The sequence below is a fragment of the Pseudopipra pipra genome, chromosome 8, assembly GCF_036250125.1.
Source record: "Pseudopipra pipra isolate bDixPip1 chromosome 8, bDixPip1.hap1, whole genome shotgun sequence".
Lineage (NCBI taxonomy): Eukaryota > Metazoa > Chordata > Aves > Passeriformes > Pipridae > Pseudopipra > Pseudopipra pipra.
Genome location: NC_087556.1, coordinates 22,973,036 through 23,000,035, shown reverse-complemented (window position 1 = coordinate 23,000,035; position 27,000 = coordinate 22,973,036). Strand labels below are relative to the sequence as shown.

The 27,000-nt window shown below is 59.3% G+C and overlaps 4 protein-coding genes and 1 long non-coding RNA gene across 8 annotated transcripts; 3 read left to right on the top strand and 2 right to left on the bottom strand.

Moving 5' to 3' along the window:
• Positions 1-34: 34 nt before the first annotated feature.
• Positions 35-2,314, top strand: LOC135418140 (uncharacterized). The gene is made up of 2 exons (XR_010432323.1): positions 35-991; positions 1,519-2,314. It is a non-coding gene; the product is annotated as an uncharacterized LOC135418140 (long non-coding RNA).
• Positions 2,315-3,007: 693 nt separating this feature from the next.
• Positions 3,008-15,067, bottom strand: RRP12 (ribosomal RNA processing 12 homolog). The gene is made up of 34 exons (XM_064663074.1): positions 14,647-15,067; positions 13,544-13,779; positions 13,360-13,443; positions 13,055-13,131; positions 12,765-12,870; positions 12,477-12,593; positions 12,224-12,362; positions 11,799-11,926; positions 11,402-11,500; positions 11,233-11,324; positions 11,044-11,155; positions 10,794-10,891; positions 10,535-10,649; positions 10,123-10,265; positions 9,813-9,934; positions 9,627-9,691; positions 9,367-9,529; positions 9,114-9,268; positions 8,680-8,747; positions 8,396-8,489; positions 8,038-8,196; positions 7,833-7,913; positions 7,645-7,750; positions 7,394-7,501; positions 7,142-7,299; positions 6,706-6,797; positions 6,456-6,614; positions 6,109-6,281; positions 5,854-5,970; positions 5,462-5,511; positions 5,106-5,184; positions 4,054-4,121; positions 3,586-3,668; positions 3,008-3,399 (listed from the first exon to the last, which is right to left on the bottom strand). Exons 1-34 carry the CDS (start codon positions 14,849-14,851, stop codon positions 3,297-3,299), a joined length of 3,954 nt encoding a protein of 1,317 aa, XP_064519144.1. The 5' UTR covers positions 14,852-15,067; the 3' UTR covers positions 3,008-3,296.
• Positions 15,068-15,191: 124 nt separating this feature from the next.
• On the top strand, positions 15,192-17,829 carry PGAM1 (phosphoglycerate mutase 1). The gene is made up of 4 exons (XM_064663091.1): positions 15,192-15,415; positions 15,800-16,074; positions 16,566-16,746; positions 16,845-17,829. Exons 1-4 carry the CDS (start codon positions 15,274-15,276, stop codon positions 17,012-17,014), a joined length of 768 nt encoding a protein of 255 aa, XP_064519161.1. The 5' UTR covers positions 15,192-15,273; the 3' UTR covers positions 17,015-17,829.
• Positions 17,830-18,375: 546 nt separating this feature from the next.
• Positions 18,376-20,639, bottom strand: EXOSC1 (exosome component 1). Of its 3 annotated transcripts, none has more exons than XM_064663096.1 (8): positions 20,537-20,639; positions 20,221-20,336; positions 19,997-20,071; positions 19,331-19,419; positions 19,084-19,117; positions 18,907-18,957; positions 18,744-18,828; positions 18,376-18,612 (listed from the first exon to the last, which is right to left on the bottom strand). In XM_064663096.1, exons 1-8 carry the CDS (start codon positions 20,565-20,567, stop codon positions 18,506-18,508), a joined length of 588 nt encoding a protein of 195 aa, XP_064519166.1. In that variant the 5' UTR covers positions 20,568-20,639; the 3' UTR covers positions 18,376-18,505. The 3 variants fall into 3 exon arrangements, with proteins under 3 accessions (XP_064519166.1, XP_064519168.1, XP_064519167.1); XM_064663098.1 differs by having other exon boundaries at positions 18,376-18,604; XM_064663097.1 differs by lacking the exon at positions 19,997-20,071.
• Positions 20,640-21,506: 867 nt separating this feature from the next.
• On the top strand, positions 21,507-26,917 carry ZDHHC16 (zinc finger DHHC-type palmitoyltransferase 16). Of its 2 annotated transcripts, XM_064663082.1 has the most exons (10): positions 21,507-23,284; positions 23,523-23,717; positions 23,951-24,039; positions 24,228-24,256; positions 24,435-24,568; positions 24,800-24,847; positions 25,435-25,520; positions 25,802-25,925; positions 25,999-26,069; positions 26,408-26,917. In XM_064663082.1, the coding sequence occupies exons 1-10, from the start codon at positions 23,048-23,050 to the stop codon at positions 26,520-26,522; spliced, it is 1,128 nt and encodes a 375-aa protein (XP_064519152.1). In that variant the 5' UTR covers positions 21,507-23,047; the 3' UTR covers positions 26,523-26,917. The 2 variants fall into 2 exon arrangements, with proteins under 2 accessions (XP_064519152.1, XP_064519153.1); XM_064663083.1 differs by lacking the exon at positions 24,800-24,847.
• The last annotated feature ends 83 nt before the right edge of the window (positions 26,918-27,000 follow it).

The window sequence follows — 27,000 nt, the reverse complement described above, 5'->3', positions numbered from 1 at the left end:
GGAAAACGGCCGCCTGTGCCGCGCGCGGCGTGCTGGGAGTTGTAGGCCGGCGGTGTAAGGCCGTGAGCGCCCCGGCACCCCGAGTCTCTCACTGAGCACCGGAGCAGAAACAACAACCCTTTTATTGCAAGGAAACTTACAATGCGGCTGACGTACCCCGAGCCTGCAGAGCCCACGCCAAGTGCTCCAAATAGCATGAGTTACACCATAACCCCCAACTTGCAACTTGCTCTTCATCGAGGAGAAATCAGAGAACGCAGGTGCTAGAAGAGCAGTTTTATTCCCTCTTTTTTTTCCCCTTGGTGAGTGGAAACACCTGCCTTGCCCTCAGCCAGGGGCCCTGTGTCCCTGCACACTTGGTGCACCCACAGCGTTCAGGTAGCAACCATGGGAAGACAGATAACTTATAATCAAGTGAAACTGTAGATCAGAGTGCTGAGGGGACTAGGAACTAATCTGGTATTTTTTTAATTGACTAGATTTCAGCTGGAGTGGTCCCTTGGCATTTTAAACCTCCACACTTAATTATCTTGCTGCCAATCATTTCAGCTGAAACACCAAAGTTCCTTTTATACTGCTGTTCCCAGAAGGGTTTTCCCATCCCTGCACCTTGGTGTGTGACAGATCCCAACTTTGAACTGGGGAACCCCAAAAAGGTGCTGCAGTGTGCTTGGAGGAGATGGTGGTACATCTGGATGTTGCATGGGCACAGCCCCCTGGGGCACATCTGTCCCTCTGAGGGGCATACCACTGTGGACAGAATCCTAGGAGACAGCTTCTAGGGTAAGGACACAGTGATGTTTTCATCTTCTTCCTCGTTTTGAGCCTTAAGACTCAGGATGGGTGTCAGTAACTACCTCAGCCAGTCCAAGGGCCACCCAGCCAGCACTAGGGGAAGCCTGTTAGTCCTGCCAGCCTCTTCTCAAGGGTGCTCAGCACACCTGCAGCCCACAATGTGGAGAACTCCCGATTTGCAGCTGGTATCTACAAGGTAAGAGCCCTTTGTGACAATGTCTTGCACAAGTGTAGCTCAACACTGGTACACTATTGGTGTCCACCATAGCCTTTGGGAAGGAGTTGCATGATTAAATGGCATGCTGGGTGAAGAAATAGCTTCCAGCCACCTCCCAGCTTGAGCAGCAAAAGCCAAGCATCACTCTAGGTCCCCCTCTTGTGCTTCTCTGTGTGTAACTGTGAAATATTTGTGGCATGTAGTTGCTGGAGACAGGACCCACATCCCCCCTCACCCTGCCCCATAACCGGGAGCTGTGCTCAGGCTCCTGAGGGCCCCCAAGGCACAGCTCTGCTCCCTGCCAGGGATAGCTGCTAGTGGGGAGCAGGCTTGACTCGCAGCCAGCCTTCCCAGGCATGATGACATCTCGTCTCCGAGGGTTTCCATTGCATTACATGATTAATTAGCTGATTAACAAGATGTTGTTGCAGAAGAATCTGTTCTCTGGACACCAGCTCAGGCGAACACCATCCTCTGTGCTAATGAAACTCTTCTGTTCCATGCAGGCATGCACTAATTTAAGCAACAACATGCAAATGAAGAACAATACAGTGAGTAATTTGGAGCTCTTAAATGAATTAGCTACAGTCTTGCCCAGGGAGTCTCCAAGGAGAGAAGAGAAAGCAGGAAGACAGATAGCTCTGGTGGGCCTGGAGCCACAGGTCACAGGTGTGGGGGGCTCAGAAGGTGACTGGTGCCTGTCTGCTCCTGTCCTGCAGAAGAAGGGAGGGCATCAGGCCTAGGCTACAGGCACCAGAGGAAGATGGATGTAGCTCCAGCTGACTGAACATGGTCATGAGGTGCTGCTGAAGACACCTGTCCCATAGGCCAAGCTGTGAGCTCCCCTGTGGTGGGATTAGAGCAGCAGCACCTCAGCATGGTCCTGGGGCTCAAGGGTCCAAGTGAGAGCCTTGGGTGGGAAAGCATGAAGGGGACAATACTCCTGACAAGGCAGGACCAATATCAGTACAAGAGCACCTCCTCCATCTCCAGGCTTTTAAAAGGATCTTGAAAAAAACCAAAAAGACAGCACATAAGAAAGCCACAAAACTGGATTTGCAGCCTCCAGGAAGAAGCCTGCAGTAAGAGGCTGAACAAGCACAATCCCTTTAGCTTATTAGAGAACTGAGAAGCGTTGCAATTCCAGCATGTAAGCTGCCACAAGAGGAAATTACAAAGGGTTGAAGGCTTTTTAATATGGAAGAGGAAAGGAGTTCCTTGTAGTGCAAGCAGTGGGACCTGTATCCACTACCCTCAGCTCCATTCTTTTCAGCACACTTTGGCTAAACAGCATCTTCTGGATGTGCAGATCTTTTGGATCAGTGCAGATGTAGCCAGGCCAAACAAGATGCTCAGTCCAATGTGAGGGGGCTGGGCAGCTAAAAAGGTCCATGATTATTTGCACTGCTCAGATCTAGCTGGCAGGAGGTGGTCAGAGCAGAGGAAAGGGCTTCTCTACAGGTAAGAGAAATGGCAAGACACAGAGGTTTGCTCTAGCAGTTTTCCATCCAATTTGATGAAATTTGCAGTGAACTGTTCCTGCCCCACTATCAGGCACGGCTGATATGGGAAAAGCTGAGGCAGGAGAGAAAACACTGGCAGCCAAATGGCAGACACTTTCCCCATGGCACAGATTCCCTGGCCACGGTTTTAGGCAGAAGATCCTGCCAAGATGGAGTTTGTAAAAGAAAGCTGGATGTAAAGGACTTCACCCTCTCTGGCTTCGTTGCCATGCCCCAGCCACAATGGGCATGTGTGCCAGAAGGGCACAGGGCACAGGCACTGCCTTGCTGCTCTGTGCCACAGGACTGCTTCTGGCAGCTCCCAGGCAAGCCCAGTGTGGGAGAGAGGGCCCTGGCTCCAGGTCCCAGGCTGATGCTGGTGTGAGCCCTGTGGGATTCAGTGCTGCAGCAGCAGCAGGACCCACTGCATCAAGACAGCAGGCAGAGCATGGGTGTGCCCAACTCTGAAGAGAAGGACAGGAGGAATCTGGGCTGGGTAGGAACAGTGGGTATTTATCAATATAGAGAATTCTTTACACATTACTTGCTCTCACACACACCTCCACATCTGCACCAGGCAAACCAGCACTTCCTCCAGGCACAGGAAAGCATGGCTTGGGTCATCAGTCCATAATGTGCTGGAGCGGCCTCCCAGGGAGTCTTAAACAAATGCAGGTCACCTTCTGCAGAGGAGTCCTGGCTGCTCCACTCATGAATCCCCCATCCTCCAGAGGCCACAGAGTGTTTTCTGTCCCTGGGGCAGGTCAGGCACCTGAGGCTCCTCAGGAGCGCTGGGACTTCACTCGGTTCCTGCGGCCGGCTTTGGCCCCACGCTGAGCTCCCTTCATAAGGCCCTTGAACTGGCCCTGCATTTTTGCCCGCTTCCTGGAGGGAGCAAGGAGCAGGAGACTGGGTTGGTGCAGGCACTGGGCACACCTAACGCACAGGCATGCTCCAGGCTCTGCAAGGAGTGGCACAGAGAATGACAGGGAGCTCCCAAACCCACCAAAAAACCATAGCAACAAAAAGCAAACCCGTTCCCATCCCTGTGCCCTTCCTGATTAGCCTCACCTTCTGTTGAGTTTAGCTCTGTTCAGGGGGATGTAGGCATAAGGGTCAAGCTGGCCCTTCTTCTTCACGTCGCCTTTACCTTTCTGTGGGAGACAATGACACATGAGAAGATGCAGCACCAGGGGAGATGCAAACGTCCTGTTCCGGTGCAACCCTGCCACCTGGCCATCCCAAAGACTATGATGCAGTGGGGTGCCAGCTGAGCTATCATCACTCATATGATGCTACAGACACCTGCTTTGAGCACTGAGCAGGAACTGTACACAGCAAGAGCAGTAGAGGAACTCCAAGATGGGCTGGCAATGTTCAGAGATACTGAGTGTCTCTTGCAGCTCCTCTTGCAGCAGAGATCCCCTTCCAGCCTTGGTGCTACAGAACCAGACTCCCAACAAACAAATGGTGCTTCCTGCCCCAGCAAAGCCCCAGGTATCCCCCCACCCAAACCCTGCAACCCCCTGGGTCCTTCACCTTGGATCTGTACTCTGCACCGAAGGCTGGCTCCTTGTTCAGTGGACGGTGGATCCCAGAGCCTCCAGCTAGAAAACAGAGAATGTGTTGGAAGGGGGTCTCAGGGCTCCCCCTGCTCAGTTCCAGGCTGCAGAAGGTGTTCCTGTTTTTGCCTCCAGCTCTTGGGTGTGAGGTCACCAGAGAGGGGTGGCCATTTCCCACAAGCAAAGATCTCTGGAGAGATGGGCAGAGAACTGTCTGAGATTAACAAAGGCAAATGCAAGGTCCTGCACTTGGGGAGGAGTAACCCCAGGCACCAGTTCAGGCTCTGTAGAGAAGGACCTGGGGGTCTTGGTGGACAACAAGCTGTCCATGAGCCATCAGCGTGTCCTTGTGGCCAAGAAGACCAGTGGTATCCTGGGGTGTATTAGGTCAAGGGAGGTGATCCTGCCCCTCTACTCTGGCCTAGTGAGGCCTCATCTGGAGTGCTGTGTTGAGTTCTGGGCTCCTCAGTACAAGAGAGACGTGCAGCTCATGGAGAGGGTCCAGCAGATGATTAAGGGACTGGAGCATCTCTCTTGTGAGGAAAGGCTGAGACAGCTGGGCCTGTTCAGCCTGGAGAAGAAATGTCTGAGAGGGGACCTCATCAGTGTCTCTAAGTATCTGAATGGAGGGTGTCAAGAGGATGGTGCCAGACTTTTCTCGGTGGTGCCAAGCAACAGGACAAGAGACAGTAGGCAGAAACTGATGGACAGAAGTTCCACCTGAATATGAGGATGAACTTCTTCACTGTGTGAGTGACCGAGCACTGGAACAGATTGCCCAGAGAGGTTGTGGAGTGTCTCTCACTGGAGATATTCCAGAACCATGTGGATGCAATCCTGTGCAATGTGCTCGAGGATAACCCTGTTTGAGCAGGGAAGTTGGACTGGATGACACACTGTGTCATCCTGTGGTCCTTTCCAACCCAACCCATTCTGTGATCTCTGCTCTAGTTGTCCTGCAGCAACACAGCAAAATGGGTCCGTGATTCTGGCCCTCTGGGCTGGACTGGGCACAGGCAGAGAACTTACCTCTGTACTGAGAGTAGGTTCCAGCCTCGGCTTCCTCATCATCTGGCTCTTCTCTGAACCGACGCTTCTGGTTTTTCTTCTGCAGAAGCAAGCAGCAGGGACCCTGCAGCTGGCTTGTCCTTACAGTTCTGCCTTCCCACATACCCCCAACCTCCTGCTTCCTCCCATGGGCACCCAGCGACCTTCCAGACAGCACATCCCTATCCCAGACAACCTCCTGCACCCCTCCAACCAGCTGATGCTTGCCTGGTGTCACCACTAGCCTCGGGCACAGCTGCAGCTGCCATGGCACAGGCAGTGGTTTGGCACAGCCGAGTTCCCCAGCCTCTCCTCAGGACCACAAGCCCTGTACTCACACTGCGGAGACCCACATCTTGCAGCACATCTGCCATCTCCTCGTCTGCTCCTACGGTACAGGACAAGAGGGTCAGTGCAGGATACGGGCACTGACCTGGTATCTGGGAGAGCCCCAGTACCATGCCAGCCCCTGGAGGGGGTTGCAGTAGCAGGGTCCCCTACTAAATCAGTACTGGTGGCCGTGACCCCTCCAACCCGCTCCTGATGATGGAGGGGGCTGTCTCTCCTGGGCAGTGGCCCAAAGGAGAGCCAGTGGGTGTGACACAAGGCTGTACACACTCCTGCCACCTTCACCCATATGCCCTCAAAATCTCACATGCAGATGGCAGGAAGAAAACCATTCAGAAGTCCAGAACAAGTCTAGTGTAGCCCCTGACAGCCCAGGCAGTACCTTTGGCTTCATCATCGTCCATTTCCTCCTCCTCTTCATGGATGATCAGGCGTCCGTCCTCAGACATCTGGAAGTCGTGGCTCACTCCTCTGGACTGCTTGAGGCCTGGCTTGGTGGCTGCTCACAGAGGGAGGGGTCAGGGCCCGGGGAAGAACCCACTCCTGGGGGCAGCTGTACCCCCAGGACCCCTGTGCATCACATCAGCCCCTGCCCCATCTATCCCACCCCAGCTCTGTTAGAAGCTTCACTCCTTACCCAGCACCCGCTGGGACACATTGGGGTCCAGGAAGTTGAGGGGCTCATCCTCTTCCCCTTCCTTCAGCCAGGCCTGGCCCTTATGCCGTGCTTGCTTCCTCCGCTCCTTACTTCGATGCCGTTCCTCCTCTTCCTCCTCCTCATCCTCCGAGTCAGCCAGGATCTCCTCCATGCTGTCAAAACACAGAGAGGATGATGGAAACGGAACAAGCCCAGGGGTGCAGCCTGCCCCGCAACACGCAGCAGCCTCAGAGATGTCTCCAGCATCTCTAGAGGCACCAGCTGAGGAGATCCAGCACCAAGCCCTCTGTGAAGGCTGCTCCTTCTTCACCCCAGCCCATCTTCACCTGTCTCCTCTGGGCTGTGCTGGTGGTGCCTCCTCCTCATCCGTATCTGCAGCCGCCCGCTTCAGGGCGCGCTGCTTGCGGTTCCGGGCTTCTGCCTTGCGGATGTTCACCAGCACCTTATGGTACTCAGGTGGCAGCAGCCCCTTCACCAGCTCGAAGCTGAGGGGCACACAGAGAGCAGTGAGCACCCACCTCCTCCTGCACCGCTTCCCAGAGAGCTTCCTCACCACCCCAGGAGACCCTAGCTTACCCGAACTTGCGGATGAACTTGATAAAGAGGTTTCGCAGCTTCATACGAAAGTGGCGTCTCATGTCATCTGAAAGGTTCCCCACGGCCTCCAGCTGCCAGGACAGAGACCCTCAAGACCCAAGCACTCTTGCCTTGGGCACTCAGCCTCCCACCCTTCACCTGCATGGCCACCTTGCTCACCCTGCTGCCATTGCCCCATGCACACTCCAGGCAGGGTCTCCCTGCTTGGCAGGGCTGGTTCACGGAAGTTCACTGACATGTTCATGCCAGCATTCAGGAGAGAAACCTCCCCACTGCCATCTCAGCCACTGAGATCAAGGTTGTTCCCTTGGCTCCCAAGCAGAAGCAGGGTGCAGCTGGAGATGCCCCCAGCTGCCCAGGGCAGCCCCAGCTCTGCCCTGCCACCCTCCTCAAGGCACCCCGTATGGGATCTCACCATTGCCTGCACATGCTTGGCCAGCAGCTTGGTGTCCACCAGCAGTAGTGTGACCTTGAGGAAGCCCAGGGCCGCCTTCACCACATCCCGTGTGCGGGAGGCCAGCAGCAAGCAGATGTTCTGCAGGAGCTGCTCCACCACACTGAACTCCAGGTGATCTGCAACCATGGTGGGACTCAGCCACAGCTGGCCTCCTTCCAGCACCTGCCTTTGCCAGAGTGCTCTGCCTCGTCCCCCCAGCCCCCTGCTCACCTTTGAACTCAAAGAACAGGCGGGTCAGTGCCAGCACGGTGCAGCTGATCATGGTGACTGAGCCAGTGAGCCCCACGTAGATCAGGAGCAGGAACCGCTGCATGGCCTCTGCAAGAGGGGGATGACTCAAGTTTCGATTCACTCTGTGACCAGCAGCATCCCTGGACCATTTCAGTGGGATGCTGGGCATGGGTCTGATACCCCTGGGGCCAGAGCAGCCGTGGGGCTGAGAAAGTGGAACAGGAGCTCACCTTCAGGGTTGGGCCCAAAGCGGATGAATGCATGCCCCATCTCCACAAGCAGCATGAAGGCATTCTTGCGGGCCCCCACCGAGACCTCCTTGGTGCATAGGATGACCTGCAGGCACACAGGCACGTCACACCACTACTGCCACCACCACAGCCAGAAACAGTTGGGTGCTTCCAAGGACCATGCTCACCTCTGGGACAAGGGCAGTGACGAAAGGTTCGTGCTCTGCAGAAAGCTGCTTCACAATGTGGAACAGGCATTTCAGCCGGGGCTGGGGAAAGAAACAGCCCAGCACCGTTACACCCAGGGACACACACATGGCTACCCCTACCATCCACTCCATCCCCTCCCTCCCAGCAGAGGCTGATCTCCAACACTGCAGCCCTTGCTCTCACTCTCTTGGCTGGGGATGCTGCGCTCTTGAGCGAGTCCAGGAGTGCTGTCTGCAGGTCCTGCAGATGGGAGCGGACAAAGGCCTGGCAGGGAGCATGGGGAGCGGCGCACACCTCCTCCAGCACACGGTATGCCTTCTTCTGCACGCTGCGCTCTTTGCTCTGCAGGGACAGCCAACACGCTCCCACTGTAAAGGCAGCCCCTCACCACAGTGTCTGAAGGGACCCCTGCAGTACCCCACGCCACCCAGCAGAGACTATGGCAGCTGTTCAGCCCCACAAAAAGTGAGTCCAAGCCGGCAGCAAGCAGAAGGTTCCCCACCACACCCCCTGCACCTGTCAGGGCTGGGGACCAACTGACCTGGAGGGAAGGCTGGATGGTGCGGTACAGGGAGTCCAGGGACTGCTCATCAGCGTAGGGTGCCATTGCCACTACCAGATCCAGGATGGAGAGTCTGCAGCAGACAAGGACACGCAGGTGATTAACTCCGGCATCACTAACACTGCCCGACCAATCTGGGACTCTGGCTCTGAGTCTCATCAAACGCACAAGAGTGGTAAAGCCCACACAGGACAGTGCCCTAGCTCTGCTCACCAGGAGCATGCCAGCAATTTTACCCTTTAGCATCAGCCCCTGGGCGTTACCTGGCAAACTCAGAGCTCTCAGGACTGGTCAGCTTCGCACTGGCTTTCTCCAGAAACCCACACACCATCTGCAGGGCAGGCACACAGAGCAGGATCAGAACTGACCAAAGAAAGTGCTTTTACAAGAGTTTGCAACCTACCAGACAGACACCTTGCCACAGGATTTTGTGGAGACAAGAAGCATCAGCGGGTCCAAAAAGAGATGGATAAATTGCATCAGAGTTTGTACATGATGCACCAGATGTGACTGCAAAATTGGGAAAACCCAGACTTCTGGCTGGAAAGGGCTCCCTTCCCATAATGGCAGGAAGGACTGCTCTCTGCTCAGTGTTTTTCTTTCTGTCCTTTCCAATAAGCCCTACCAGACTGGATCTGGCTTGGAGATGCTGGCTCGAGCCAGCACAGCTTGTCCTACTGTCCGAGGGCCCCCTCACCTGGGGGTCGGTGATGGTCAGGTAAGCACGGACAGTGTCCAGCACGGAGCGGCGCTGAGCACTGCTGCCCCCATCCTCCTCAGGCTGGCTGTACACGTTGAACAGGATGGGCAGGAAATTTTTGGCAAAGCGACCCACTTCTGCCCGCTCCGCATCTAGGGAGAGGATGACAGGGAGGTATAGATCAGCATATCCCTTCTCTGCGTCACTGCAGGGCACAGGGACCCACCAGGAGGGTTCATCTCCCCCCAACCTGTCTCGCAGCCTTTGTGGATGAGGGTGCGCAAGGCCTGGCACACGGTGGGGCGGAGGTCTGGGCGCTCGCTGATAGCCATGCCCAGGGTGCGGGCCAGCCCCTTGAAGGCCCCCAGCACATCTGTGGGGTGGGTGCAGAAGCCAGGCAGCAGAGTCCAGACCTGGAAGGCAAAGGTGGGAGACCAGTAGTCTTCACCAAGTCACAGCTACCCAGCCTAGCATGGGTACATCATAGCAGTGCTCCTGGGCACTCGTTACCTGCCACTGCAGCGTGTCGTAGAGCTTGGCCTCCACACTCTTCCCAGCCTGTGTAAACTCCTGGGCTACAAAAAAGAAGGAGAGATGAGCAGAACAGCAGGTGTTGCAAAGCCCTACTACGCTCCAGGGAAGGGAAGGGAGGTCCCACAGAACACCCTGGCCTGCTGGGTGTGCCACTCTGCTCACCTCTGTTTTTCAGGGCAGCTGCCAAGGGCAAGAAGTAGCTGGTGAAGAAGCCGAGCCGCGTTCCCTGCACATAGTCCCGCAGCACCGGCAGGAGCCAGCTGCGGGGGAAATCCAGTGTCTCCCTGGGGAGGGAAGGCATGGGTGAGGCACAAGGCACTGCTGGCATCAGCCCCTGGACACTGGGCACTTCCACCCAGCCCCAAAGCTGGGCACAGGTAGGCTCAGCAGCCAAACACCTCCAGCACTGCATGAGGACTGAACAGGAACGTAATGAACAGCTGCAAAATTGCTACCCTGTGACTGTACTCACTCCTTGCCATCAATCTCCAGGGGCACGGCTTCCAGCAGCACCTCAGGGCCCATGGTGCTCACCGCAGCCCCCACTGCCTGGTCCACTTCAGCGGTGTAGGGAAAGTGTGGGGAGAGACGCAGGTCACACAGCGACCGGAGACACTGCCGGGACAGGGTAGGACAGTCTCAGAGGAGCCATGGAGGCAGGTCTGGCATGTGTCACTCACTATGTCTTCCCAGGGGTGCCAACTGCCCTGCACGTCCCTGTGCTGAGTCCCAGAGCTGTGTACGCTCTGTCCACATACGGGCAGGACAGCAGGCACTAGCACAGCCCTGCTCCACACCTGGAGGGGGCAACACAGCCTGGACAGCAGTGCAGCCACCCCACCCTGCCTCTGTGAATGAGTCTGTGCTCTCCCAGACTGGCTCACCTTTCTCATGATGGGATGGCACTGCTTCCCACACGTCTCGAAGAAGACCTCCAGCACCCGCAGCACCTCGTCCCACGCTGCATGGAAACGGTATGTCAGCCCTTCCTCCACTGATCTGGGGAGAAGAGAGCAGACGGTCATGCTGGTAGTGATCAGGGTGCCCACCAGGCCTGCCAGACCCCATTGGGGACCAGGCAGATACTGGTCAGAGCTCAGCCAATCTCATGGGGACAGCCCCTCCCACACCACCGCTCCTCACTTGAACATCTTGCACAAGTAGGCAGCAGGGGCTGGGGCAGATGCAGAGACAGTGCCCAGGTCCTCCATGTGGGGAGCAATACACTCGCTCAGGAGGATCTGCAAGGACAAACAGGGAGAATGGGACAGCCGTGGACCATGGAGCCCTCAGCCCAGCAGACACAGAGGGGCACACCACTCCCAAACCCCTCAGCAGAGCCCCCCACAAGATACAGGGCAGCAAAATAAGCAGAGGTGCCTGCATGTGGTACCTCCAGGGTCTGTGCCGCTGCTGACACCACCTGGGAGTGTGAGGAGAGGAAGCAGTTCATGGCAGCAGAGAAGAGCCTGGGCAGGTGAGCCCAGCACAGGTCCTTCTGCAGCCTAGAGAGGAGAGACAGGGCAGGTGAGAGACCAAGCAGCTGCCTCTCCCCCTGCCCAGCCATGGCCCCTGCCCGCACCTGCCCAGGTTGATGTGTGCCCGCTCCATGGTGGACAGCCAGGTCAGCAGTGGCTGCAGGTCATTTGTGCTGGGCACGTAGTCATAGAGGGCCTGGGGAAGCAGAAGATGGGGTGGGTGGCATGGCACTGCCAGTTCTGTCCCCCCTCACACTGCCACTCCACACTCACGGTGATGATCTGGGCGTTGAGCTCGGCCGGCAGGCAGGCCACACTGGCCTGGGCGCTGAAGAGGCTGTGGAAGGCTTGCATGGCACACGCTGTCACCAGCTGCAAAGGACGTGATGTCAGGAGAGGGCCTCTGCTTTGCATCCACTGTCCCCCCACTCCAAAGCAGGCTCTGCCCTGGGAAACCCAGCACTGCTATAACTATGACCCATGTACACAGCCTCTCTCTTCCACAGCAGTCAGGCCAGCAAATACCAGCTGCCCTGGGCTCCTCCGTGTTTGCATCCTGCATTTCCACAATCCCAGTGGGCAGCCAAGGGATTGGCTGGTTGATTCCTTCCAGAGTGCAGCCAATGAGGAAACGGTCTGCCCTTGCTATCCCTGCAGCAGCAATACTCACCACATGGCTGAGGGTCATGACACGGAGCAAGGTCTCACAGCAGGTCTTGACCATGGCCGCAGGGAAGCAGGGCAGTACGTCCCGCAACAGGGCAAGGACATGCAGGGTAGTGGTGGCCTCCTTGGTACCTGTGGGAGCAGAGCAACCTCTGAGCCTGTGGCACCCCATGGCAAAGCCCCTGTGACAGCACTGGGGCTGACTCACAGAGCCAGGGTGAACACTCCCCTGACTCCTGAGAGGAGCAGAGGTGACAACTGAATAGCTGAGGACCCTTCAAAACACTTTAGATGCCCCAGAGGTGTCTCAGACACTCCCCAGCAATCCAGGATGCTGCACCCTCCCCTCTTCCCTTCAAGTCCTTATTCTACCACAGTGGTAGTCTCCCCCAAACTCAGCTGCAAACCCCAAGCTCCAGTGCCCCACACCTCCAGCTTTTTCAATCTCCTGCACACAGAACTTGGCAGTGGAGGGTGCCGCGGGGTGATTCTCAGGGGCTGCATCGCCAAACATGAACTCGCTGCCCCTCAGGACAGAGCACACACCATACTGTGCTGCTTTCCGCACCTGGGGGAAGAAGAACCCAGGTGAGTAGAGGATATAGACCTGGGAGGCAGAGCCAGCCCCAGAAACATGATCCAAAAGCAGTGTCATCTTCTGCCAGGGGCACTGGGTGCTCACCTTGGGCTTAGTATGGACACAGAAACTCAGCAAGCCATGATAGACCTGGAGGGTGACAGGGTAGCTCCAGGCTGCCAGGTCCTGCTTCCGCAGCAGCGTGGCCAGGCAAGAGAGAACCTATGACAAGACAGTAGCAGGGGTGTTAGCATCACTCCACAGAGAAACCCCTGCTCACTGCAAGGCCCTCAGGCCAAGCATCCGGCACCACCCTACAGCAGCAGCCTTGACCCCAGCTCTCAGCAGACTCTGGGCAGAGCTGACACAACTGGCTACCCCTTGGCTACTCACCCAACGTAGGGCAGAGGTAGAGCTGCTGCAGGCCTGTGAGGACACAATACTCATGAAGGCTTTTGAGGCGTCTGAGAACTTTTTAATAAGAACAGGGCTTGGGACCCTGCCAGGAAAAGAAGGCATGTTAGTGGGGTGAGGAGCAGACAGCTGGTGGCAGTTACATAGAGAACTGCATCACCAGCTTGCCCTGGTTGGGTCCTTTCTCCAGCCTGGTGAGGGAAGACAGCACCAGTCCCTCTTTCAAGATGGGGTCTGTAGCTCTCCCCACTCCTCTGTCAGCCACTCACCGCTTTAGGACAAGGTTAAGCAGGTAGGCGACAGCAGACAGTGACTCAGGGGACTCCACTGCCTCCAGTGTGGTCATCTGGGAACAGAAGATGGGTAAGCAAGGGGGATTGATGATTCACATCAGGCCAACCCTTGGGGAGGGGGCAGAGAAACCAGGAGCAGCCAAACAGCATCTCTGCTGAAGAAAGACACTTGGGGCCTTGGCTACCAGCATAGAACCTTCCTCCACCAACCTTCCTGAGAGCCCACCCCTTGCTGCCAACAGCAGCTCCCCCCACGCCTCCTCCCCATGGCCATCACTCACCAGTGCGGCAAAGTACTCAGTCTCGCTCTCCCTGCCCCCGCGGGAGCGGATCACCTCTGTCACAGCCGCCAGCACGGCGCAGATCTGTGAGAAGCAACCACAGCAGGTCAGTGCTCTTCAGCCTCACACCCAGGGGGCCACCCTTACCAGACACCCCCTTCCCCAGCCCGGCCCCTGCCCCTACCTCTTTGTGAGCGGCGGAGTTGGACTCCCAGAAGCGCTGCACCTTGCTGAAGGTGACGTTAGTACAGTCGCTCAGCCCACTCAAGAAGGTGCCAGAGGACTTCTCCGTGGCCACCTCCGCAGTGTCATCGCCCTCCATGTGGAGCTGAGCGCTGTCGCTTTCCCGCCCCAGGCGCAGGGACCCCGACTGCAGCTCATTGTGCAGCTTCACCGCATCCACCGTTAAGTTGCTTTTCTCTGTGGGGGTGAGACATGTCAGACCTGCAAAGTCATGTTGCTCCACACCCATCCTGAACCCCCCATGCTCCCCTCCTCTCTCCTCTCAGGCAGACTGGCTTGGCTAGAGCTCATCTCCAGCACATGAGACCCCAATGGGAGAAAGCACAGTAATAATTAGAAAGAGCTTCTCGTTCCTGTGAAAACAAACCAGAGCACAGTCCAGCTGCCTCCTGTGATGGAGGAGAGCATCATATCTACACAAATATGTCCTGGTGTGCCAAGGCTTTAATGCTGAGGTGCTTCTCATACTCTGCCCTACACATCTTTCACGTGGAGCCATGGCAATCAGACAAGCCGGACACAAACTGCATGTTCCTCTGAGTAAGAGACTGCAGCCAGCTGCAAGAGGATAGTACATGTTGCAAGACTTGTTTCTTCATGTGTAGGAGAAAGATCTTGGCCAGCAGCAGTCAGGGCTCTCATAGAGCCTGGCAGATTTTGGCTTGCTTTCCCCATCATGAATGGAAGTCACGTCACTCAGTGCACTAGACGCCACACCAACACTTACAGGTGTGGCCAGGAGCTTTGGGGAGCCTCTTAGAGTGACAGGCGCTACAGCATACGGTGCCCCGTTCCGCTCCTCAGGCCCGGCGCCACGGCTACGGTAACGAGAACACACTCGTGTCCTTCTCCCCAGTTTGCTGCCTCCGCCTCCTCCGGAACTGTCAGCGCCTCTGGGCCCTCCGCTCCCCGCTCCGGCTCTCGAAGGACCCCACGCTCACCCCGCAGCCCCCCCGCGCCTCTGCATGCCGCCGGGGAGAGCCGGGCACAGGTGGGGAGCTCCCCGCCCCGGGGCCCTGTCGCCCCGCCCGCCCCTGTGCTCACCCGCGGGCCGACTGCAGAAGCGGCTCCGGGCGGCCAAGCGGTGCTGACGGGTCTCGGGGTTGCAGTCGCTGCTGTGGCCCTTCCGCCACCGCTTGAGCTTGGCCGCGGCCCCCGAGCGGAGCCGCCCGCTCCGCGCCATGCTGGGCCCAGTTCCACGTGCGCCCGCTCCCTTCCCGCCCCTTCCGCTTCCGGCGCCTGCCACCATCTTGAGTGAGGGCAGCCGTAAGGGCAAGCCACCTCCCAGCGGGGCGGGCGGGGGGCGGTGACGGGGCTGGGATGGGAGACCTGCCGGGCGCGGGGGAAGCCGCCGGCAAGAGCCTGTCAGACACCCTCGTGCCGGGGCCGCGCTTCTGTGGAACCGTCCAGAGCGCGCCCGTAGCCGCGGACGAGCGGCCACGACACGTTACGCATTACCGAACGTGCATTACGTCACGGCGACGTCACACCCTGAAGGTCGCACCGCCCTTCGCGGCCGCGCCATGTGCTACGTGCGCCTCCGACCGGCACCCGCTCTGCGCATGCGCTCCCCCCCGCGGCACCGCGCGGGGCGGGGCGGGGCAGCGCGGGGGCGTCATTCGCGCGTGGCAGCGGCGCGAGGAGTAACGTGCGCCGGTCCCTCAGCCCGCCATGGCTGCCGCGTACCGGCTCGTCCTCGTCCGCCACGGCGAGAGCGCCTGGAACCTCGAGAACCGCTTCAGCGGCTGGTACGACGCCGACCTCAGCCCCGCCGGGCAGCAAGAGGCGCGGCGCGGCGGTGAAGCCCTCCGAGGTACCGGTGACCGGTGAAAGGAGAAGGGGAAGGAGGGAGGGGGAGTCAGCCAAGGCGGGAGTCGCGGAGGTGAGGGAGGGGTGCGTTGCGGACTGGTGCGACCGCCTCGAACGTAATGGGGCGGGTCTGAGGCTCTCCGATGCCCGGGAATGGCCTCCAGTGTGAGGTTGGCGTTTCGGTACCACGGGGAGAGCCGCCGGTACCGCAGTGTGTTAGTTCTCCGGTGCTGGTCGCGTCCTGACCGCCGCCGGTTCCTATAAGGGCGAGGGCGCGTCCGGTACCGGCGCGGCGAGGCCGCCGCCCTTGGCCTTTGACCGGTTGCGTAAGGCCCGGCACTCACCTCCCCGGTCTTCCCCCCACCCCGCCTTCCCCTGTCTTTTCTAGATGCCGGCTACGAGTTCGACATCTGCTTCACCTCGGTGCAGAAACGGGCCATCCGTACCCTCTGGACCGTCCTGGATGCCATTGATCAGATGTGGGTGCCCGTTATCCGGACCTGGCGTCTGAACGAGAGGCACTACGGGGCTCTCACGGGTTTGAACAAGGCTGAGACAGCAGCGAAGCATGGCGAGGCGCAGGTGAAGATCTGGAGGCGCTCCTACGACATCCCTCCGCCTCCCATGCAGTCTGACCACCCTTTCTACAGCACTATTGCAAAGGTAAGACTCATTGCTCTTTATGCTTTTCAGGGAGGCTCCTAAAAGTCACCTGCATTATGGTGGCCTGGCTTCCTCTATGGGGTCTCCTCTGTTTCTGCTGCAGTAGTGGGTCTGTTGTGTGTGGTGGTGGTTGGATTTGGGATGAGTTTGTCCTGCTCCCTCCTTGGGGAGTTGAACACCTGGGCATTGCATGAACAGATCCAAAGCAGAGAAGATAATACCGCTATTAATCATTAGTGCCATGACCTATTCACAGATGTTTGATCTGGTCTTTTCATCCAGAACAAGCAAGGTGTGACTTTCCCCATGAAGGGGTTCACGGCCCTGACTGTGGTTCGTTGTAACTCCAGTCATCAAAGGTTTTCTTATTTCCAAGCCTGGCTTCATTTACATGTAGCAGATCCTACAGGTGGAGAATTTGGTGGAGGGACAAAAGCCTTGCCACCATCTTCCTGCACTGGGCTGCAGCATGAGTGTGGCTGTTCTCCCAGGACCGTCGCTACGCCGACCTGACGGAGGACCAGCTGCCGACATGCGAGAGCCTGAAGGACACCATTGCCCGGGCTCTGCCGTTCTGGAATGAGGAAATTGCCCCACAGATCAAAGAGGGCAAGCGAGTCCTTATTGCTGCCCACGGCAATAGCCTGCGTGGGATTGTCAAGCACCTGGAAGGTAGGTCAGCCCTACAGAGGCATCATGGGGATCCCCCTGCTCTTCCCCAGCTGGCACCGCGGGCAGGGCCAGGAGTGACGGCACTGCTGTATTCACAGGCATGTCGGAGGAGGCCATCATGGAGCTGAACCTGCCCACTGGCATCCCCATCGTCTACGAGCTGGACAAGAACCTGAAACCTGTCAAGCCCATGAAGTTCCTGGGGGATGAGGAGACCGTGCGCAAGGCCATGGAGGCTGTTGCTGCTCAGGGCAAGGTTAAGAAGTGAGGGCAGGCAGCAGGCCAGCATGTAGTAGAGCCCCCTGGCATCCCCAACCCCTCTGTTCACACCCCCCACAGTTGTAGGAACTTGGAGCTGCAGAGGATTAGGCCCATTCCCTCAGACCCGGCTCCCTTCTGCAGACAGCCTGGGGGCCAGGGGTGAGGGCTGTGTGAGTGGAGGTCTAGTGTTAAAGGGAGCCCTGGCTCTGCCGGGCAGCACCCATACACCTTTCCACGCTGAAGTCCCAGCCCTCAGATCCCGTCTGCAGGGGGATGGGCCGAGTGATCCCTCGCCGTGCCAGGCTCTTCCTTTGCTTTGCTTCCCTGGCAGCTCGTGTCACCCGGTTATGGTAGTTTTGTCACTTGATTTAGTCCTACTGGGAGCAGTGAGGTGAGTGCAGTGCAGGCAGTGACCAAGGTGGGTACCTTGTCCCCTTGTGGGTGCATGGCACAGGGACTGGGGTGCCACTGGAAGGGTTGTGTTCTGGTGCCTGTGGTACAGCACCCCAGGGCAGTACTCGCGACTCTGGGCCCAGCTCTGCCAGCCCCTGCTTTAACTTATTGCCTTCAGACAAGGGTGAGGGAGGGAGCCTGTTGCCTGGAGGTCTGTGTTTGCCACGTACTTCCCCCAGCTGATATCCATCCTAGTCCTGCTGGTGAAGCAGGTGCTGTTGTGTCCCATCCTACACTTGTGTACATGGCCTGTCACTGTGGCCTCCCCTTCTGCCAGCGCTGTGAGCCTGGGCTTGCACGGGGTCAGTGTTACTGTCCAACCATAGCAGCTGTCTTGTTCCAGTTCAATAAAGGAGTAATGCGCAATAATGAGGTGTCCATGCATCCCTGGGCCATGCGAGGCTCCATGTTCCTGGTGCACATGTGAGGTACCAGTCACTGCTGGGTGCAGATGGGGCTGCAGAAGCTGTGCCGGGCTCGGGGAGCAAAGCACAGCTCCGCAATCCCTTCCCGAGGGTGACGCCCTCCCTGCGGGGGTTTTTTACGCTCTGGGTGTGGCACACCCTCATCCCCAGAGCAGGGCAGGGCACATGTGGCCTGGGGAGATGTTGCACTGTGGGGTTATCGTGCACAGAGACAGGCTGTGCTCCAGGTTTTAGTCCAACGTGGGAAAACTAACTGGCAAGGCAAGTGCCTGGTGCCCACACAGCCCAGCCACAAATGGGCTCTGTGCCATTAGCCTCACTGCAGCAAAGGCACTGGGGCGCTCCCCTTCCCCAGCAGTGAACACATGCTTGCTCCTGGCTGCAGTTCTGCAGAAACCGTTCCCTCAACAGCTCTGCTGTGGGAGCCAAAGCAGTGTCGGCATGCTGCAGGCAGCACGAGCCACCTCCCAGGCTGTACTGAGCAAAGTACGGAGCTCTCAAAAAATATTTATTATCCAGAAGTAGAAAACCCATCCTGCCAGTGAGGGCCTGGCTGGATGTGTGGAGGAGGTGGGAGCCCAGGGGCTGCTCTGGCCCCACAGGCACCAGTCCCAGTGGTGCTACGTCTGCAGGAACTGGGGCTGCACCCGGGCCACCTTACGGAACTCCTTGGTGTGTGTCCGTGGGCACTGCATTTCACACCAGCTGATGGGCACCATCTGCACCCCTAGGAACACCATGTGGTCTGGGTTTCCCCTTCCCAAAACTGCCTTCCTCCATATGGAGAGGGAAGCAGCCACAGCATATGCCCCTTGGGCAGGACTGTCCCAGCTGGGGCCCTGCCTGTCCCATCCCTACCTGCTTCACTGCGTGCCACCACCACGCCCAGCTCGTTCTCGGCCGTGCTAAGCAGGTAGTTGGACTGCGCGTCCCCCAGGGAGATCTGGTCGGACAGGGGTTAAAGGAAAGATTTTTCCGAGGGGGCTCGAGCCAACCCACTGTCCCTGAGGGGGAAGGATACAACTTTGGCCAGGACGATGTCACTGGGGCGGAAGCTCTTGTACACTTCTACCTGCACAGGAGAGAGCAGGGAACACCGTACAGCACAGGGGCACCATCAGCAGGAGGGACTGGGGCCCCCCCCAGCAGAAAGCAGGGGCAGCTGTGGTAGAACAGTCACTGCCAGTGCCTCACTGACCTTATCCTTCTCCGTGGCTCGGATATCTTCTCTCCTGAAAATGAGACGGAGGGATCTGAGTGCAAAAGAGCAAAGGTGCCTTGACAGCCTGTGGCAGGAGCTGCCACGGCCTCCCTGGGCACTGGCCAGGACCTGCTGGACACCTGCCCAGTGCTCAGGGCAGAGCTCCAGCCAGGACACTCAGCTGCACTGCTCACAACAGCCCTTCTCTCCCATGGAGGGTGGGGGATCCCAGCCTTCTCCCTACCGTATGGTCCCTCGGAAGGTGGATTTCAGTGGCGTGGAGCCAACGTACAGGATGTGCACCTTGGCAAAGCGAGAGTTAATGCTGCAGACCTGCCCATGAGAAAAGGGGAAATCAGTGCCAGCACCCCAGTCTAGGCAGGGAAAGGGCAGGGAGCAGGCAGGATAGGGCTGCATGGGGAGCTCAGGTCTCACTCCACCTCCCTGTGACCAAGCAGTGGTGGGATACCTGGCAGTGAGTTGAGCAAGGAAGATGATACTTGGGCAAGTCCAGGCACTCAAATAAGGCAGAGACCTGCTGTGACCCCAGTCCCTCTCCCTCCCATCAAGAATGTAAGGAAACTAATCCCTGGTCTGTGCCAGCCTTTCTCTAAGCTGCCCCAGGCACTGACCTGCACACTCCCTGCCCTAGAAAGAGTTCTGGAAGGGAGAGCAAAGAAAAATCTCCCCTCAGCCTCAGGGCAGGTGTCCCCCATGCCAATATCAACTTCCTTTGTGAGCGAGGGACCCAAGGGAGGCCCTGGGCTGCCTCTGCCCTCCTGGGAGTTGTATAGGGGGGACTAACGAGCCAGGGGCTCTTCATCCCACCTCATCCATATGCAGGAACAAAGCTCAACATGAGGCAGAGAAAGCCGAGGCAATTTGTCACCGCAGCGCTCCGGAGCCCCACCTTGCATGTCACCACAGCCCCCACGTTGGGCAGGAGCTGGGACTCACTGTCTCTGACCACTGACACCACGGGCAGCTGCGGGGCAAAACACGAAGTCAGAATCACCGGCCGAACCCCGTCGCAGTCCAACTCCCCGCCAGAGCCCCGTCCCCGGCGAGATTGTGCAGCTCGGGCGCACGGCAGCCAGCCCCGGGGAGAAGCAGCTGAGCCGCGGCCGCGCTCACCCCGCTGTCCTCGCTCCTCCGCTCCAGGCAGCCGGCCAGCGAGGAGAAGATGAAGCCGTGCCGGGTGTAGGTGCCGCTGCCAGCCGTGGCCTCCTCCGTGCTGCACAGCCGCTCACCTGCGAGACCGGGGCTCAGGGGCTGCCAGGGCATCTGGGCCCCGCACCGCCGCGGGCACAGCGCCCGCTCCCAGCCGGCCCAATGCTGGACATCCCCGGGGCAGCCCCCTCCCCAGTGCCTCCGCCCGTACTCCTCGCCCGGGCCACCACGTCCCCCTCCCCGGGCAGCCCCGGCCGCGGGAGCCCGTGGCCGCACTCACCAGGGACGCAGTACCGCGAGGGGGGCGCCATGTTCACTACCGGCAGGGCCTCCCCAGAAAGCCCTCACCTCATTGGTGACTGGCGGCAAGGCCGCGCTGTAAGCGGCGCGGCTATTGGTTCTCTCCTACTCAGCACGGAGCCCGGGCGCGCTGCCTGCTGGGGGCTGTAGTCCGGCGGCGGGGGAGGGCGCTCCCGGCGTGCCGTGCGCGGGCGCTGCCCGTGGGTCGGCGGGGCCGGGCATGGAGGCGGCGGGTGGCGGGCGCCGGGCGGCGGCGGGCGCAGGTCGGCGGCACCGGGCAGGGCTGGCAGGGCCCTGCGAGGGGCTGGGGGCCCGCAGGGGCTGCGGGTGCCGAGCGGCTGGGCGGGCTGGGAGGCGGTACAGCGGTTCTGTGAGGCGGGGAGTGCGGGGGCCGGGAGGCGGCGGGGGATGCTGAGGATGCTGCGGGTGCTGCGGGGCAGGAGGTGCTGGGACGGGCCCGGGGGGCTGTGGGGGGGCTATCGCCCTGGGGTTGCGGTTGGGATGGGATGCAGTGCGGGGCATGTTGCGGGCCTGGAGGTGCTGCGGGGCGAGGAGCGCCTGGTGGTGCGGTGGGGCTGAGGGATTTCTGCTGTCGGCGTGGGCATCCCTTGAGGATGGGGCGGAGTGCCGGGAGTGTCACGGCGCTGTAGAGCTGGGTGCTGCGGAACAGGGGGAGCCGGGTGCTCTGGAGCCACCGGGGGGTGCCACAGGGCTGCGCCTGTGTGCCTGGACCGGGCAGGAGCCAAGGCCCCGTCTGTGCCTGGGGTAGGGCTAAAGCCACAGCTCCCCACCCCTGGGCTGTGATGTTGCCCGTGGTCTTGGCTCTGCTGGTGGTTGCTGTCCCATCTCCGTGGGCTCGGTGCACCGCTGGGATGTGTGGAGGGCGATGGGGAGGGCGAGGGCTGTATGCTGGGCAGAGGCTGTATGGCTGGGCAGAGGCTGTATGGCTGGGCAGAGGAAGATGTGTGGCTCTGCTGGAGCCTCCTCCCTGTGGTTGTGCTGCTGTCTGCAGAGAGGTGTCTGGGGACAGACAGGGATCTTGCCCTGGAGCAGGGTGGCTGCCTCCCCTATGGGCTCCCTGCTCAACAGCTGCTGGCTGTTATAGGTGAGGAAGCCTCTCCAAGGGACAGGGACATGCTGTGTCTTTGGAGGGGAGGGCTGACCTCAGCACTTGCTGCTGGATGCAGCATTTTGTCTCTTACCACAGTGACAACACAGGCACATGTGCCACCCAAAGGCTGCAGGGCAGGAAGTTGTTGCTCTACTTTGCACCTGATGAGTTTCAGGGAAAAGCTCTTGGCAGACTCATGAGAAAACACAGAGGAGAGGGCGGTGCTGGGATTTGTATATCCCACCTCTCCCTTACCAGGGAACAGAAAATATGAGCAGGAGCCATACCTGGGACCTGGAGTGGGCTGCTGAGTCTGGGGTCCTCATGTCCAGCAGCTCCCAACCGTGGGATCAGCCCTACACTCCTCAGGCAGGACAGAGGAGAGCCCTGGCTCCTTTGTTAGTCCATCTGGATGGTGGAGAACCTGCCCTTGCCCTCCTTGCTGCTCCCCAGGGGCTGTGCTGGTGGGCACAGCAGTGCAGAGAGATGATCCCTGCCGGAGGGACTCTGAGCTCTGGCACCACTACCTGGCACTGCTCCAAGGCAACTGCTTGGCCCAGGCTCGAAACGTGCCTTGGCAGGACCCTGGGGCAGCCTTGCTGCTTAATATTGATGGTACTGCCCATACGGAGGCCTGGGGGCACCAGCCCTGCAGATCGTTTTCCCAGATCGGGTTCCTTGTCACTCCCAGTCAGGATGGGGGCTCAGCAGCCAAGGAAGCATCGGCCTGGGGCTGCCCCGGGGCCACTCCTTCACTGGTGCATGGCATTGTCTGAGGATCCAGGCAAGGAGAAGGAGGAAGTGTTGGGACTCTTGGAGTGGGGCTGTGAGGTTGAGAAGGGCACAGGGTGGCCTCTGCTGCTTGGTCCAGAGGCTGAGGTGAAAGGAAGTAGCATCCTACTTTTTGGGGTTATGGAGGGACTAGGGGAGGAGGGGTAATTCTGTACCGGCTTCGTGTATGTCTTGTGTGGGTTCTCCTGTTCCTGAACCTATTGGGAAGTGCTGGGATCATCCCTGGAGCTGGCCCAGTATCCTGGATGCTCATGTCTTCTCTGGTTTCCTTTGAGTCAGACTCTCCGTGTCACTCCCCCGGCCCCCTCCCCGCTGGGAAAGACGAGATGGGACCAGAGAGCACCTGAGCCTAGATGCTGAGGGGCCTGTGCCCCCCGCTCTGCGCAGAGACACATCCCAGTGACACTGGCCCCACAGCCTCCCAGAGCCTGGGCTCAGCTCCTCTGGCTCTGCATCCGTGTCAGCTCAGGGAGCTGCTCAACTGGCATCAGCACATCTGGGAGGGGAGACCCTTCCCAAGGGACAGCCAGGCAGCAGGGCGGCCTGCCCACACCGAGCTCCTGTCCCCCCAGGTGTGGTGTGGCAGGGATGAGGAGCCGGCAGCGGATGTTTGCCGCGGTGATGCGCCTGCTCCTCAAGTGCCTGCGGCTGGGCCGGCGGCGACGCTTCAAGCTGGTGCGGCAGGCGGAGCAGCTGTGGCACTACGGGCACCTCTGCCTCCGCTCCTTGCTCTACAACTCCTTCACCAACGGTGATGTGGTGCTGGACTCCCTCTTCGAGCCTGTCTACTGGCTGGTGGACCACGTCACTCGGTGGTTCGGCGTGGTGAGTCCCCTTGGCATGGTGACCACCTCTCACTGGGCAGGGCACACCCAGCACTGGGGCTACTGTGCTGCTGGGGCAACTGAGTCTCAGGAGTGCCTGTGCTCCAGGCAGGAAGAGAGCTGGCACCTCAGTGTGTAGTTCATATTGGTTTCCTGTGGCCATGTCCTGCCCATGCCTCTCCCCAGGCAGTGAGGGGCAGGCACTGCCCACTCCAGTGACCCAGGCCCCTTTCCCATAGGTGTTTGTGGCACTGGTGATTGGGCTGACGAGCTCCATTGTGGCCATCGTGTACATCTGCCTGCTGCCCCTCATCCTGCAGACCTACACACCTGCCTGGATCTGCTGGCACCTGGCCTATGGACACTGGAACCTCATCATGATTGTCTTCCACTACTACATGGCCATCACCACCTCACCGGGCCACCCACCACAGGTGAGGCACTAAGTGGCAGCGTAGCCTCTCCCAGCTGGACACTGGGGACTAGCTACAGATGGTCACTGGGAACAGCCTGGTGGTGGTGTTGCAGGAGGCCTCCTCCAGATTGGAAACTAGGCTGGGCAGTGCAGAGAGGGGAGGCAGAGGGATCACAGGGGAGGTGAGGAGTGTGAGGTGCAGGGGACAGGTGCAGGGTTTAGGTGCACAAATCTCTTCTGACCTGTGCACAGGCCAAGAATGACCTTACCGGCGTCTCCATCTGCAGGAAATGCATTGCCCCCAAGCCAGCTCGCACCCACCACTGCAGCATCTGCAACAGGTAGGGCACCCTCCCTCTGCCCCTTTCCTTGCCTCCTGTCCCACAACAAGATAGGGGCCCTTCCCCTTTGCTCTGCTGGCTCATTGCCCTGTCTCTTGCAGCCCACAGAGCTGGGGGGGGTGCCTGTCTCCTCCCAAACACAGCGCTTGTGCTGGCTCTGACACTGATGCTGCTCTCTTCCCTCCCAGGTGCGTGCTGAAGATGGACCACCACTGCCGTATCCTTCTGCAGTACTGACCAATGGCACTCTCCTGGGGGCAGCTGGCCCTGCTTTCCCCTTCTCTTGCTGCCCTACTCCTCTTATGGAGAGTCAGCAAGCACAGGGACGAGTGGTCCCTGGGGTGGGTTTGAACCCATGGTCTGTCACGGTTAAGTACCTTTAACCCCAGAGGCAGCCTGGTTAAACAACTGTGTGGGACACTACAACCACCGCTACTTCTTCTCCTTCTGCCTGTTCATGACCATGGGCTGCATCTACTGCAGCATCAGCGGCTGGGAGATGTTCCGGGATGCCTATGCAGCCATTGAGGTGAGCAGGCAGGCCCTGGCCCTTACCTGCCATGCACTGAGGCTGCCTGGGCTCCCCAGGCTGAGCTTGCAGAGCAAGGCTGGGCCAGGCCCAACCATGTAGTGACTTTGCTTCCTCTCTCCCTCCTCCTGCGAGGCCCCCAGCTGCTCTGGTCCTGTGGGGGTGTGAGGGGAAGGGCCCCTGCCCCTCTCCTCTGAGACACATAACTGGTGCCATTTTCCGTCCCCCTAGAGAATGAAACTGCTTGACAAGGAGAGACTGCAGGTGGCTGCCAACCAGGTGGGACATCCCTGCCCCCCAGCTACTCCAGGCTGTGTGGAGCAGAGCTGCTCTGCAGGCTGGGTCCTGCCTGGGGCCCTACTCTCAAGGAGTACCCCACATCAGAACCAGCCCCCATGCTCATTTCACATGTCAGAGAGCTGCAGCTGGCCAGGCAGCTCTGCTACAGACACTGCCTCCAGCAGCTTGGGGTCTGCCTCTCTGTGCACCCAGCTTCCCTGGGCTTGGGCTGGTGACAGCTGCTTGGCATGTGCTGCTCAGGCCATGGTCTTCTGGGGAAGCTGCAGCACTGGGTACACATCTCACCCTGACCATCAGCTGCGGGGTCCTGACCAGTCCCATGGCTGCTCCCTTACTCCTTACCTCCAGCCCACTGCTCCTCATGCCTGTGCCAACTCTGGGTATCTGTCTGTCTGTCTCGTGGCTGTCTTAGGCTGCCTCTCCCTCACCCTGGCTGTTGTGTTAGTTCCAGTTGCAGTCCTTTCTTGCTGTTCAAGCTCTGCAGCAGTGAGAGGTGGAGCAGTCCCTGTCTGGCTTCAAGCCATAAAGCATTTTGGGTAATCCCCTCTCCTCTGATCCTTTTTCAGACCTACTACCAGACCCCACCACCCACCTTCTCCTTCCGCCAGCGAGCTTTCCACAAGAGCGTGGTCTACCTCTGGGTCCTGTGCAGGTGAGGGGGCCCAGGGGCTGGGGGAAACAGCATGAAGCCTGTGACACTGCTCGCCCTCCATCTGCCTGCAAGCTGGCCTTGCTTGCTCTAGTGCAGACGTCCCTGCCCTGCCAGCCTTCAAGCCACAGAGGAGGAGAAACAGTATCGCTCTGTCACAGGGGATTAGACAAGCCGACCCACTTAAGCAGCTGTGGGTGTGGGGAGGCAGCCTCAGCTCCCGCCAGCTGCAGCACCAGGAAGGGAAGGCCTGAGGCCAACCTGCAGTCCCTTGTCATTCCCAGCTCGGTTGCACTGGCCCTGGGTGCCCTCACGCTGTGGCACGCTGCCCTCATCACCCGTGGGGAAACCAGCATCGAGCGGCACATCAACAGAAAGGAAAGGCAGAGACTGCAGAAGAAAGGCAAGGTGAGCACAGCCCATGGCTTGCGGGGCTGGCCAGTGCAGAGCCAGACATGATGTACCTCTCCCCATCCTGCAGGTCTTTAGGAACCCCTATAGTTATGGCAGCTGGGATAACTGGAAGGTGTTCCTGGGTGTGGATGTGCCAAGGTAAGAGCCCTAGGGAAGCCTCTGCCCGAGAAGGTGGTGGCTCAGCAGCTTATGGGGGTGTGGGGACAACAGAGACTCTCCTTGGGTAGCTGGGGGAGAGCAGCTCTGCACTACTCTGGGCTTTGTAACGCACAGTAGGCCACATCTGCCCTGTGGCTCCTGAGTCTTGCCCAGTGACAAGGTGTGGCCTGCCCAGAACACCTTTGCCAAGAGAATCCCAGCTGAGGAGCTCAACCATTGTGGCAGCTCAGGACATGGCTCACAGCCCTGGCTTGGCTCCTCAGAGCACAGAAGCACCGAGATTTCAGGTTTTGTCTGTGGCCTCACTCTCCCCACAGGCACTGGCTCACCCGGGTCCTGCTGCCCTCTCCTCACCTGCCCCATGGGACAGGCCTGAGCTGGGACCTGCCTCCCTGCGTGACGGAGCAGCGCGCACCGCTCCTGGCCATCTGAGGCCCAGTGCTCCAGACGTCCCTCCCCGCAGGAGGGGAGCGCACGGGGGACCCGCTCCACTGCTGCGGCTCCCTTTGGCCCAAGTGCCTGGCAGAAGGCTGGTGCTGGCACATATTGCTGACTGGGGCCAGAGCCACGGGAAACTCCATGGACAGTGTCGGTGCCTGGATGCCTGCCCTCTTGGCTCTTGGTGGCTGCAGGCAGCCCCGGGGGAAGGCAGCAGAGCTGCTGTTCCCCGCTCCAGCTGAAGGTGCTGCCCTCACTCATACAGGTACCGGCCAGCACAGGCCCAGCTCAGCTCTCCAGAGCGCTGGGCACAGAGGATGGCACCCCCGTCCCCCAAGTACTCCCCAGGGAGCCTTTTTGAGACCATCCACTAAATACTGTTTTTTTAAGCGTGTCTGGCTTTTTTTCCTTGTTGTGGGCACAGACTTCTGGGGATGAGAGGAGAGGGAGCCCCATGATTCCCCAGTGTGAA